The sequence below is a fragment of the Ochotona curzoniae genome, unplaced genomic scaffold, assembly GCF_017591425.1.
Source record: "Ochotona curzoniae isolate NIBS_2020 unplaced genomic scaffold, NIBS_Ocur_1.0 scaffold_3890, whole genome shotgun sequence".
Lineage (NCBI taxonomy): Eukaryota > Metazoa > Chordata > Mammalia > Lagomorpha > Ochotonidae > Ochotona > Ochotona curzoniae.
The window spans coordinates 40,757,107-40,771,697 of NW_024467115.1; the positions used below are offsets into that span (position 1 = coordinate 40,757,107).

At 47.0% G+C, this 14,591-nt stretch overlaps 1 protein-coding gene across 1 annotated transcript in view; it reads right to left on the reverse strand.

Annotated features, from left to right (window-relative positions):
• Positions 1–1,846: 1,846 nt before the first annotated feature.
• Positions 1,847–14,591, reverse strand: part of PDE10A (phosphodiesterase 10A) — a 222,857-nt gene continuing 210,112 nt past the window's right edge. Inside the window, exons 19-22 of the mRNA XM_040965377.1 lie at positions 8,851–8,962; positions 5,577–5,657; positions 3,132–3,220; positions 1,847–2,048 (exon numbers count right to left, since the gene is read on the reverse strand). Coding sequence (XP_040821311.1) covers positions 1,928–2,048; positions 3,132–3,220; positions 5,577–5,657; positions 8,851–8,962 — 403 coding nt within the window. The 3' untranslated portion in view covers positions 1,847–1,927. The remainder of the gene's footprint in view (positions 2,049–3,131; positions 3,221–5,576; positions 5,658–8,850; positions 8,963–14,591) is intronic.

Genomic DNA, 14,591 nt, shown 5'->3' on the forward strand with positions numbered 1-14,591 from the left:
CACCCGGGACTGAGTCCCAGCGGGAAGAGGGTTGGAAGGACGTGGCTGACTCTTCCTCTCTATGAGCTTGCTCCCTATGTCTGTAGTCTCCACCAGTTTCTCCTGTCATCTTGTGTGTATACACAAGCCAGTATGTCTACAAACATACATACAAATGCATGTCACAGATACATCTGCATTTGTTTCTGCAGAGTGTGTGTGTGCGTGTGTGTGCGTGTCCAGCAGCAGTGGTATTTCTCTCTTTCGTAGCCTGTAATTTCAATAGGAAATGGAGCTCCATGGAGGGAAATTGGTGATTTTAAGAAGTTCATAATGAAATTAAACATACAGTGTTCATCTTAAACTAAGAACACAGCTTACGTGCAGCCAATCTGCCACAACGCACACTACGCTGCAGAGACCTCTAATTTCGCAAAGCTTGCTGGGGTGACGAGCGCTGCCTACAGCACTGGATACGTAGAAACCAACTGTGAAAATGAATTCTATCAGCTTCCATTCAGGTGAATGTGAGAAGCTGTTTGGGACTCAGATTCCCTCAGGTACTGCCACCTGCTCTAGAAGCCCCAGAAGCACTGTGCCAAGCACCTCGAACAGCATGATATGCACCAGAAGTGGCATGCACTTTGCAGGAACGGGGCCAGAGTATCACTTTTCTTTTTCTTCAAGACATTGCCAATGCACAGTCATCATATCCCTCCCTCCGCCCCCCTCCTGCCCCACCATATACAGAAGCAACTACCAAACCCCAGGGTTCTGTGTGGGTATTGATGTGAGCGGGGAGAGACGCCAGAGCCACGGGATGGCACCGCTGCCCCTGCCGCTTTGAGTGCCCAGGCAGCCATGGACACGGGCAGCGGCCCACAGACTCAGAACAAAGGGAAACTGCAGAGGTGAAGTTCTATGTTTTAACATTGGTTTATGAGACATATGTGGCACTTCAATTAAACCACAACTATTTGAACCCATTGTTTACATGTGAGTCTCAATTTTTGCTATGACACAAGTAAAAACAAAGGAATCATCATTAAAAATTCACATTTCACATTCATAAGACTTTCAATGGTTAAAAAAATTATATGCCTTGCTTTTATTTTGTTCTTTATGCAAAAGGTTAGTAAATTTTCCAAGACTACAAGGAAGAAAAACATTTTAAAAATAAAATTTCTTGGATAGTTTCCGAATTGCCACTTTGAGAAGCTGAGCTGGACCACGATGCACACCGGCTTCTCTCCTCAAGAGGGCGGAGTCTGCTTCCTTCCCTGTGAGCTGGATCTAAGCCCTTCCAGCATAAACTCAAAAAGAACTTCTGCCTGACTGTGAAGCTCTCAAACAAGGCTTGTTTTGGTTTGTTCTCTTTTTCCCCCACCACTTCTTCCTCCACTGCCTCTGGGCTGCGGCCCTGAGGCCCCCACTGCTCACCCGGTGCACAGGTGGCCACATCCGGCCATCTGCAGTGGTCCGCAGCCACTGCCGCCGTGAGGTTTACCATCATAGTACCCTGGTGAGTTTGATGGGGGCCACCGGATTGCTTGTGTCCATGTCCTCGGAGGCCTGAGAGTCCGCAGACTAGCCGACCTCGGAGCCCTCACGCTGACCAGGTCTCTCAGTCCAGGGCAGCACAGCGGTGGCCGGCTGTCCTCGATGCCCGTGACCGTCAGCCAGAGGCGTGCACCCCCGTTCCCAGGTGTAGGCTTTCCCCCTCGACAAAAACAAAAGGAAAAATAAAATAAAATAAAATAAAATAAAATAAAATAAAATAAAATAAAATAAAATAAAATAAAATAAAATAAAATAAAATAAAATAAAATAAAATAAAATAAAATAAAATAAAATAAAATAAAATAAAATAAAATAAAATAAAATAAAATAAAATAAAATAAATTTGAAGAAGCAGATGAGGTTCGCAGCGGAGGAGGCCTGGCCCTGGTCAGTTGTCCGTTTTCCCAGGTGGCAGCTTCTCTCCGGCGTCAGGGGCTGCCGGTGGGGCCGAGATCCACAAGGCCGTCTCCTCCCCTCGGATCACTTTCTCCCACTGATTGAGGTTGTCCCTGTGGAGGGAGCAAAGAGGCAGGGAGAGGTGAGGCGGGCAGCAGGAGCCCCATGAATGGGTTGGTTCTCTTTCCTGGCTGAAGGCCCAGAGTCAGTCTTGAGGAGCGGATGTGAGCAGAGACCTCTGTAATGACTTACAAGCTGGGGGCTGTGGCGGCTGAGGGCCTGGCCGCACCCCATGGGCACTTCTACAAGGAGGATGAAGATTCCCCCAGTAACCTCCCAACAGACCCTCCTTCTGCCTTCAGGAAGGGTGAGGAAGGGGCAGGGGGAACTCCACAGCCACAGCAGGTAACAGGAGGGCTCAGTCTATGCTTGTTAGAAAGTAAGCAATGAGTAAGGCCCAACCGCATTTCAACCATACACTGTGCCTGAAGCCGAGACCTAGTGCTGGTTAGTGCCCCAGCATACCCATCTGCCCAGTGTTTCTAAACACACTCCCAGGTGGGGCCTCTGCCTGACAAGAAAACAGACGCAGAACACCAACTCTTCCCTCTTCCACCAGCTCTTCACGGATGACAGCATGAAGAAACGCTGCTCTCCTGCACTTGGGCAGTGACCAGTGAGGGACGGTCAAGGCTGTGTGATCCACGGAGGTCATGGTCATTTTGGGCCCCTGGTAGGGGAGGTTTCCTGGCCTATGAGATTAGATCTCATGGCACAAGCCTTAGACAAAGCTTGAGCAGTTGAGAACTGCTTACTGAAAGAGAAGGCAGAAAGCAGGAAGGACTCCCCAAACCCTGCCTGGGGCCTGAACAGACACCCCCTGGCAGTTGGTCGGCTGACCCAGACACTGGTCCATGCTATCACCCATTTCTGCATGTGTTGATGAGTCTTGGCCACAACAAACAGAATTAGTGCCAAGTTGTGGACCAAGGAGAGAAGGAAGCCTCAACTAGAATCGCCTTAACCTTAGGGAACCCAGTTAACTAGGTCACCTACAACTCTTGAACCTAGGCTAACTCAGTCTTACACAAAGTGCAGATAAGACACAAAACCTTGACCAGAGTGGAAACTCCTGCAGCGTCTCAGTTGCTTGTTCGTTTTTCTGAAACCAGGAGAGCTTGAGGCCTGGTACGTACCTGCAGGCTTTGAGCAGAGGCTCGGTGGGAGGTAGGATCTGGGTGAGGGTGGTGTAACAGGGGATGGCTACAGCGTTGTAGAATCCCAGCTGCCTCGACACAAGAAGGAGCAATGAGAAACAAAGCTGAGTCAGCAATTACAGCGGGCGCTAGGTGTCTTCAGTGAATTTTCTAGGTCTGTCTTAGTTGTGTTTGGGATTGATGATTACTAAGTGGAATTCATTTTGAAACGCACTAAAGTTTACCCTAAAGATAAAACACATTCAAAGGAAAACACGGTAAAAGTTAAACCCAAAGACCTTAAGTTGTTCAAAGAGCGGCCAAGTTATAACTTCAGCCATGTTGTGCTTTTGCACAAATGCAGTGGACATTTTAAAACAAGACTTGCTATTCTTTTGAATATGTGACATGTAGGCCACTGTTAATTTTGTCTCTTGCATAGCTTTTCTCGTTGTGATATTGGCAGGTGTTATGGGGCAAAAGATGCCAAGAAAGAGACTAGTTATTGTACAGTAGACATTTCACTGTCAAGGCGAAGGACAATTTTGCCATAATCAAAAATTTAGAAGTCATACGGCAGACAAAAAAACTACCTGACACAGAAATATTTAACACTCTTACACTGTAAATGGACTTGGAATTTTGGCAATAAAACAAACTACTAGTTATATATGCATATAATCAATTTATATATAATTTGATTAATTTAATAATATATATTACTTACATATTTAATTAAGAATATGCAATTCTAATCTGTAGAATAGAAACCACAGCCCAAACAGCATCAAAGAGAAATTATCAGCCATCCTAAAAATTCTATTGGGTTAACTGCTTAAGTATTTGTAAGGAAAAAAACAACCTATTAGATTCCATCATTAAACTATATATAGAACACACATTTCAAACCAACTAACCAACGAAATGAAATGAAACGTAAAGCAGCTTCAGAAACACAGGCAGGGGTTCGTGCGCTATCAAGGTGAGAAAGGACTTTAAAATGTGACAGGAAAGATGGAAGACACCGTACTCGGTCACTCCACAGGTGAGAAGGCTGCCAACGTGACAGAATGAAAATGCAGCACACTACAAAACCAAAACTCAGTGTGAGGACGGAAGCATGGGGGTCCGGCAGCACAGCGAGCAGAGGATGAAGTCTGTTCCTGAGACACACACCCAGAGCAGAGCTTTCCACTTGGTCCTTCAGCCGGTGCTGCGCATGCACTACGCACTCGGCACACTCACGCATAAACTGGTTTTAAATAAAGCAGAAAAACTAAAGAACTCATCCAATGTCCTTTCCTTGTAAAATTTTAAAATAGTTTTCTAGATTAATTCTCTATCATAATTGTTTGTCCATTACTAACTGTATTCTTATACCACTGGGAGATTAGGGGTCTAGAAAGACCATATTTAAAAAAAAAGATTCATTTTATTTATTTGAAAAGTAGAATTACAGAGAAAGGGAGAAAATGGAGAGATAGAGAAAGAGAGAGAGGGGTTTTCCATCTGCTGGTCACCCTTCAAATGGCCACAATGACCTTGGGCTGGGCCAGGAAAGGAGCCTCTTCTGGGGCTCCATGCGGATGCAGGGGCCCAAGCACTTGGACCCCAAGCACTTGGACCATCCTCTGAAGCTTTTCCAGGCATATTAGCTGGGAGCTGGATCGGAAGAGAAGCAACCTGGGGTCGAACCAGCACTGATATAGAATGCTGGCAGCAGATTAACCCACTAAAAAATGCTGGCCTCAGGAAGATCACAATTGCAAATGCCTATAAAATCACGCACAGGTACAAGAACTGTCAGACCATGGAAAAATGATGTAGTAAATCCTGTCCATCTATGTTGAAACAGAAGTCAACACTGCACTGAAACACTGCACACTGTTTGTACACAACAAAACGGGCCTCAGTCAGAATCCGTGTTACTCTCCACAGATGACCACCGCACAGCTCATGACAAACCGTTAACTGGCTACTAAACAGTGACAACTCAGGGTCGTCTATCCTATCCACTGCACGCCAGAAACTCAAGGCTGTTTACTGCAACTCACATCTCAGTTCCCTCAGCCCCCCTTGCCCCAGGACCACCTACACATCAGGGGTTGGATGGTTCCCGGTTCTGCACACCGAGTTCCTCCCTGGACGTTCTGCCTCAGCTACAAGCCTGGGAACACAACCAACCTCCTGCGGAGTGCACTCTGCACTGGCACAACTGGATACCAAGGGCGCATCTGCAGGCAAAGGTCTGTTTCCCACGGCACAGGGCTGTCCTTGCCCTAGTTCCCAGACGCCAAAAGGCCAATCACTGGAGTTTCTGTACGTGTCACCAGACCTGAAATGGCCTGCTGCCCACACCCAGACAGATGACAAGGTGATGCAACTTCCTATCCCTGCACGGACACTGTCTGACTTTACCCAGAATGGTCCAGCTGGAGTTCCTACCTGGCCTTGCGGGACCTCATCCCACTTGTCTCTGTCCATCATGGGAATAGGCTGTAGGCCCAATTTCTTCATTTCATCACCCTAGATAAACAAGAGGAGAGAAATCACAGTTCCTCCACGTATAAATCATAGGATGTTAGTGTTGATTTGTTCTATTTGTTCAGTCATTTGCTGCAAAATAAATACTGCCGCTGGCTGTTGACTCACAGGGCCTGGTGAAATGCTGAAGACCCGGTGCATGGCCACTGGGGTGTGACCTTGATGCTGTCTGGTACCGAATCGCCAGGCACCCAGACGTCATCTCTGCCGTCACCGTGTAGGTGATGCAGAAGAGATGCAGCTATGGGAGGAGAGGCAACCCCACCACACAGGGAGGAGCTGCAGCCTTCGCGTGTCTGAGCACGTCCTTCACGGGACGGCTCGCGTGAAGCTCGGAGTGGAACGCTGCTGCAGGAGAAGCTGCACCGAGAGGAGGTTTCCCACCGTCTCTTCTCTGGAGGTCTACATGCTGCTGGCACTGGGCTAAACAGCCGCCAGGTTTGGTTCATTTAACACTCACAAATCCCAAGAGACACATCAGCCCCATCTTGTGGGCTTTATATTCATCTCTTAAAACTTGTCAAAAGTCATCTTTCTTCAGTTTGTAACTTTCTTAACTTCCTGCTCTTCCTTCAATTACCTTTATTTTTCAGCAATGTTTTGTATCCTCGCTTCTAGAAAACACAAGTGCAAAACTACAAACTTCCTAGATGTGCTAAAATAGTGTCCAGAAACTGATAATTATACCCACATTAAAAATTCTTACACACAGGAGTAACACATCTACTCGAACAATGAAAGCACTTGAGGTACAGCCTGTGCGTTAATCACTTTAAAGGTTGAAAGAAGCGATTCTCAAACCATTCTTCTGTTTTTATCCCAAGGGAATAAAGCCTATAAAGTCCCTCAACTTCAAGAAAGCTTAAAGGTCCAAAAAGGAAACAAAATATTAAGTAAACAATGATTTGGACATGTACTTAAAACACGAATAAATGTGAGGATGCAAAATACCCAGAGCAAGTGAGCACACACCACGTGGGACCCAGGAAGGGGTGGGAGAGAGCTGTGGGAAGACTACAGGGAAGCCAGCCTGACACCTGGAGAGAGGCTGTGGTCAAGACGGGCGGCCGAGAGAGGCATGTGTCTGGACAGGCAGTGCACAGTGGCCTGGTGGGGGAGGGGTTCTGTGCACAGCGGCCTGGTGGGGGGGGGAAGGGGCTCTGTGCACAGCGGCCTGGTGGGGGGGGAGGGGCTCTGTGCACAGCAGCCTGGTGGGGGGGAGAAGGGGCTCTGTGCACAGGGGCCTGGTGGGGGAGGGGCTCTGTGCACAGTGGCCTGGAGGGGGAGGGGCTCTGTGCACAGCGGCCTGGAGGCCTGGTGGGGAGCGGAGGTTCTCTGCACTACGGTCATGTACTTGGTCTTTACCATAAGAGTGACAGAGGTTTGGAAGCAGGTGCTGATGGAATCACAGTTACACGGAGGCTCTCACAAGAGTTATGGGAAAACTGCCTGTAGATTTCAAAATGTTATTTCCCCGCACAAAACAATTTAAATTCCGTTTCCCATGAAATTTTCAAAGTACCCTTGCATCACCACCGCTGTTGTGCAAACGTGTTAGTGGTGGCTGAGGGATGAGTCGCGGAGTAAGTGCCAGAAGACTGTAACCTCAAGTATTGTGACAACTGCCACACTGACTACGGAGGGGAAAGGGCAGGAGCCCATTGCAACCCCGGAGGGCTCAAGGCAGACTTCGGCACGATGCGGCCACTGGAAAGGCCACTGGGAGGGACGTTTCGATCAACTAGCAGGTCTTGGCACTTCTGTTACTGCCTCGCCTTTGCAGTGTGATCCTGGGACTGCCCTTGTGAGCATGCTGGGAGCTTCCTTGCTATGCCCGGACTGAATAATCAGTGAGGGATGTAAGGCAGGATCTACATGGCTTTTATTCCACCCCCTTTTTTTTCTTTTTATTCCTTTTTAAGGGGAGAGGAAGAGTGGGAGGTAAGGAGGGAGAGTTCTCATCTATGCTTTTCCCTGAATGGCTGCAATGGCCGGTGCTGGTCTGGGGCCTGGCTGGGGCAAAGCCAGCGGCCATTCCGTTCAGGTCTCCCATGGGGGCGCAGGAGACCCATCAGCTGCTACCTCTTGGGGGTCAGCATTAGCAGGAAAGCTGAACTGGGCAGCCAGAGTCAAACACAGGCATTTTGCCGTGTGATGTAGGTACCTTCCCTTGCGTCATAACCATTGGGCTTGTCCCTCTGTCACATTCTGATTCGCATTCAGAATACAAGTACGATTGTTAAAATCTAAAATATGCCGCTGTTAGGCAAAACTCCATATGAGGTGGTAGCTAGCTTCAGGCCATTTTTCAGAATGTATTCTCAATTTTAAGCATGCAAATTAAACTGTTTTCAACAATAAGATCAAATATTACTACTCTTCAGATATATACACCCCAAAGACTGCCCCAGTTGAGCCTGACTGTAGGCAGATCCGAACACTCAGTAACAGAAATCATAAAGGCCTCTGTAATTAAAACAGTGTCCTTTGTTGTACGAGCGAAGTGGATGGCCAGATCACCAACCACACAATTCTTTTGCCCTCAAGTTTATTTCTCTGCGTGGTACTCGGAAGCACTTGAACGTGAAAGGTGCAGGGACCTAGGCGTGATCCATTTGCAAGAAGAATGATGTTTGTTTTTGTCAAACACGATTCAGAAAGCAAACTGTGGAGCTGAATGCTCGGCGCTGGTACTTTGGACGGTTTGATCACTCACACTTCTGTCAGGAACACCACACGTCAGCATCCCGCCATCCTCCCAGCTGAGCCAACCTGGGGGCACGTCTACACATCCTCATCGCTCCTTGGCACAACGAGATGACTCCCCTGAGGTTCTACTAGAAACCATGGCATTCTGGGTTCCTATAAGTGCCTAACTACTGCAGAGGTCCCGGAGTGAGCAGGGCTGACTGGACAGATGAGCTGTTAGCCGGGGAGCCCTGTTACTCTGCTGTTGAGGGAATGCAGCCCAGAGCACTGCAGCTGAGGTCAGGAGGGAGGAGGCAGCGCATGGCTGTCCCCATGCTGCGGATCTGGAGTTGCTCAACCCTCTGCCCTTCCTGAAACGACATGTGAGCAGCTGAGATACTGTCAGTGAACAGCCATGTGTTAAATTTCTCTTCACACATTTGCCTTTTCTCGACAGTAACTATGTTAGTGTAAGATTCAGACATACCTCGGCCCAGAACTCCGCATAAATGTCATTGGCTGTCAGTTTTGTAACCGGCCACAGTTTCGTCACGGAACAGAGGTCACAGGCCGTCATCATCAAACCGATCACCCGGTCTCTAGAAGACAGTGAGGCAAGCTGGTCAGCACAGCAGTCAGCGGCACGTCTGTGACGAGCAGTGAGGTGCAAGTGCGAGCCACTTCGTGAGAAGACACGGCAGACAAAGGTGACAACAAGCCAGGCAGGTGGCCGTCACCACGGAAGCATCGCTCATGCTTGCCAGTAGTGCCAGCAGTCGCGATCTGCTGCTGCCTCTGCATATTGGTGGGGTCCAGTCCAGTGTGGCTCCTGGCACTGCTTTCGCCAGGAGCCCTGGACGGCCATGGGCCTCGGCCATGACTCCATGGGACTGAAGAAATGTAATATGGGAAGCAGCCTTAAGAAAAAGGCTACACCAGTTCTCTTATTTGATACCAGGGGAGCCTGAGGTGTCTAAACCAGCCTCTCCAGAGGCGGAGTGGGGCAGTCTAGCAGCACGTGCCACAACGCTGGCTCTTCCTATCACGAAAAACAGTTAGATAAAGCAATTCCTCAGAGGTTATTTTACTGTTACTCACAAAACTCAACAGACTAGAAATATGGCATTCAATGCATTTAATAAATAGTTACTCCTTTTGAATCAATTACAAATCACACAGTCCTAGTTGTTACAAAGTATTAACATGAACTGGAATTGTTTTTATTTCTGTCCCTGAATGGATTGTACACCTAACTGGCATAGATACTAAATGGTGTATTTTAATAACTAGTTGTGAGAAGGGCTGAACTTATGTTAGACAAAGCTTAGTGAAGACCCCGACCCAGGCTATAAACACAACGCAGCGAGATTCCGATGGGCTGCCCATGGGGCTCAGATGACTTTAGGGTAATTCTTCTGGAAGAATCTGACTTGGTGCATTCCGAAGTCCTGCCTACTGGCTTCTTCTATTTTCACAGGGTTCGAATGAGGAGGGATGAGAACTGGCTGTTAGCGGGAGGACTGCCACAGGAGCTGTAGCGCCAAGGCACCATCTCCCAGCCCTCCTCCCCTCTCACTTCCCATCTCCTGCAGTATTCTAAGAGGAACAGACGAGGAGTACGGGCCCCGCGGTAAGTGAGCAGTAGCTCACACTATGTGCATGGCAGTCCCAAATTCTCCTTGCACATCACAGAACTTTAGAAAGGAAAGGCCAAAGGGGTCACCCAGCAGGTGGGACTTCAAATGAGCTACAAGAAGCACCACGGTGCCTCCACTGCTGCCCTAGGAACAGAAACACTGACACCCAGCAGGAGCACATGAAACACCTAAGTCACTTTGAAAAGGTTTCAGGTGCAGGAACAGAGATAAATATAGATTATACTCCCAAATGACTGTCACAGAACTTCTTACTTGTGTGCCCAGAATTAGAAAAGACGAACTGGCTGGCCCCATTTCCACAGGAATTGGAAATCTAAGATGTGGGTCCTTTAAATCCTTCCTTCTGCTGTTCACTCGGCCCCGTGAACACTTCGCAGAGGTGTGTACCTGCTAATATTCCACATGGGGAAACATTTACAAACATAGTCCAACTGTTAAAGCACTATAACTTTACCTGCCAACTGGAACTGTTCACAGTCATGGGTTCGGGTTACAGGAAGGCAAGGAATAGAAAAACACAAAGGGCCAATTAAAGAGGGGAGGCCACCACTCTGGATGGGGCAATGAGCGAGCGAGCCAGTGAGCGGGAGCTGTGGGGTGCAGCCAGGGCTGCATTGAAGGACAACCTCTTTTAAGCCCTGCCAGATGGGGGGCAGCAGATGAAATCAAAGGAATACTAATGGCACATTTTCTCTCTCCCACTGTCTCATCTGTTGCTCTCGTCTCCAATGGCTGAATCCAGCTGGGAGCCAGAGAACAATTCAGGCCTCAGCATATTCACAAATGGGGCATCCCCATTACCTTATTACCCCTTAAAAACCTCCTCTCTCAAGGCTGCTTTAATGGCAAAGGCATCTCAAAATGAATTTTGAAGAGGCATTCGAAGCTGAGCACCCGCTATCTGGTCAGTAGAGTTGTGGCCACAGCGTCAATACAAACAAGTTCATTGCAAGTGCTGGGGGCAGGTGGCAAGCACATTTAGTAAGGAGAAGAGGCAGAGAGCAAGTCACAAAAGTTCAAGATTTCTGACAGGGGTAAACCCGCCACAAGGTAAGCTCAGCTCCAGAGGGAATGGAACAAACACTGTGAGGTCAGTAGAGGGAAGAAAGACTTGGGAAAGTCTACCCAATGGAGCAGCAAGATGCCAAGGGTGAGAGGGTGAAAGAACAGAAAACCTGGTCTCCTTTAGCATCACAACAGTTACAGCCAAGCAAGGGAAGCTCTGCAGGCACTTCAGAGTGTGATAAACACAAACAAGGCAAACGCTGTATCGTTTAGCCACTGCTCACTAGGGCCACTGCTCCTTAGAAAGAGTGCTTTCCAAATGGATAAACCAGCCCCAATGTACGAGACCACCTGCCTCAATGGGGCATCTGTTATCCTTTTCTGCTTGCTACTGCAAGGCAAAGCACACTCATGATGCAAGAGCCCAGTGGGTGAGATGATCGGAAAAGACTGGGGAACTGGGGAAGACTCCCAACCTTGTGAATGCATGTGGATCCCACCAAAATGAGAAAGCTTACATTAACATTTCTATAGAATCCCAAGTGACCTGGAAAAAACAACAGGATCTTAAAGAGTAAAGCTGGGGGAATCACACTTCCCAGAATTCAAACAAACAAACGATTACACTAGGAAGAATGTGACACACGTAAAGCAGATTGTTGATCTCATGTTACAACATGGGTGGACCTGCAGAACACTGCACTGAGAGACAAAGGCTGTGTGGTTCTACTTTGAACCACACAGCTGTTAGCTAGGCACTGGGGGGTGAGGGAATGACCGAGTGGGGCGTGGGTGTCTAACAGGCACAGGCCATGAGCTGGATGCCAGTGATGGCCAAGCAGCGCTCGGAAGGTATTTTAACATCACAGCCATGCATTCAACTTCTTATAGAAAAACAAAACATTAGCAGCCAAGAATACGAGTGTTCAATCAAATCATAAAGCCTATATTCTTCATTACGTGCAACTTTGGTGGGTTTTTTTGCACTTGATGAGTAATTATTATCTGCTTCATGAAAATCATTATCACAAATATCCTTAACTCTGAATCCCACCACTGGATTAAAGTCTGCAATGCAATACTTCCCACCATCTCTCCATGCCATCCTCTGATCACACACGAAGGTTCTGGACCCCGTAATTCCATGTCCAGGACAACACTGAGAACGAAAAGTGGCTGTGAATTACATCAGAGCAACAAGCGTTACCAAACTGGAGGTGAGGTCAATGGAATACTAACACAAAAATCCTAATAGTCACAGTTCCTTTTCTAAAAAATACTAACCTTACATACTAAGCTTTCAAAAATTAAGTAACAAGAAGAAAACATGCTTGTTTTGGTATTTAAAAAGCTATGACAAAGAGTGGGAGGAGACAGAGAAAATGGGGTCTCCAGTCAATGGCTCCATCTCCAATCCCTGCAGACAGCCAGGGCTGGTCAGGCTGGGAACTCCGTCTTGGTCTCCCACATGATGAGAAGGGACCTCACTAACTGCCTACTTCATCGTTTGCTGTCTCCCAGAGTTTGCTGCCTTCCAGCCTGGAAGGAGCTGGAATCAGGAGAGAGTTTAGACTTGAAACCAGGACACAGACATTGGATATATGAGTTCCAGTGTGCAGGTGAACTCTTGGCTGAGTGCCCACCTTGGTTAAAAACACATGTGCACATGTGACCAAAAATGGTATTATAAGTTTCGTTGTATTTAAAAAAAATACAGTGAGTCTCAACCTTAAAAAAAAAAGGATGCGCTGTTTCATTTAACTTAAACTCTCGGGTAAAATCTCTTTTCAAGTGTTCGGATGAATGTTACATCGGTTTCTGTTTGAGCATTGGTACAGCTGTGAAGAGAGGAGATGTTGACTGTCAGCTCTCAACTACCCAGAGATCTGTTTCTCAGAGGAAGATCTCCAAGGAAGCATTACTGTTCACAACTGGAGACATCATGCTGCAGTGTCTGAAGGCTGTTTGGATTAGATGAGGACATGATGGGGTTCCATGACGGCACCAACGACTTGATGAGAAAAGGACAGACACCTTGGCTCTGTCGCACCATATGATTCCATCTGCCTTGGCAAGATCTAACAGCAAGCAAGACTGATGCTGGTCCACATTCTTTGACAGTGCAACCTGCAGAATCCTGAGTGTAACAAACTTACTTTCTTAGGAATCCACCGCCTGCTCTCAGACGTTATAACAAGAGGAAATGCACTAAGACACAATTCCATTTTCTTCTGTTTATCTCAGACTGCTCCAAAAAAGTAAAGTTTATCAATTCAAAATTGTAATTTCACAGAAGTGGAGAGAACATGAGCAGGCTGTGGTCAATGCCCAGCCCAATATGGCACTTGGAATTAAGTCCCAAAAGAAAACAAGAATTTGTAGTCAAAGAATGATCACATGTGCATAAGCACAGGTAAATACATTTTTTTTTTTTGCAGAAACCAGAACAAAATTACATTTCTGGCAGGAAAGTCATACCTTTATGAGTAGAGAAACACAAAAACTTGGAGAGGGGAGCCTAGTAATGTTTAGATGACACAGCAGTTATCAAGTAAAGGACAACTTACATGCAGCTCCAGGCCTGGCAAGAGCACTGGCACCAGCTAGGTGGCACAGCGCAGGAGTGATCCCAGTTCTCTGAAACACCACTCGTACAGGAAGACAACGAGGAGGACGTGAGAACGGATGTACACTGAGGATGGGACCTGCTGCTTGTCAGTGGCCGCCGTGAGCTGTTTCTACCACTGTTACGTGTAAAATACTCGTTTGCACGCTGCAGCTGCTGCACGAGAAATGACTGGACATGGCCGATGGCACTTGGACAATTCACAGCTAAGCCACATCTTCTCAAAGGGCAGGAGGCAGAGCATCCATTCTTGTCACGAGGGGAATGGCTTCTTTGCTACCTCGAAGTTGCATAAAGATGCTAGACATGCGGTCTTCCGAATGATTTGGAAAAAACGTCATGCTTTTAGTATAGAGACCTGCAAGTGTTTTGCTAATTTTATATTTTAATTGGTAGTTCCTTGTATATAAACAGAACATTGCTTTTTAACAGCTGTTGATTAACTCCACTGAGTTGGTTAAATTCAGTTATTAATTCCGGTACATATTTTGAAGACTCCTTACGATGTTTTGAAATAATAGCATGACATTTCCAAGCGAACACAGACTCGCTTGTTCCTTACTAATGCTTGCATCTTCTGTTTTCTTCCTGCTGTAGTGCACTGTCTATGAGTTACAGCTCAGACTGTTCAACAAGAGGTCAGTCTGGGCATCACTGTGCTTTGTTCTCAGTCTTGGAAGGTGACCACCGAGCACTTCTCATGGTAGCCATGGTCCTTGCAAAGAAGCTTGTAATCAAATTAATGAAGTCCTCTAGTACTGCCAGTTTGCTGACGTATTTTACCCCACGGGAGGAGATATGATTTATCCAATGCTTCCTCTGACCTATTCGCTCTTCCATTCCTGTAGTTCAATTATTAACAATGTTAAGCCACCACTGTAATCTAGCAGTAAGATGCATTTGCTATGGTAAATTTTCCTTTTCAAATGTCACTGAATT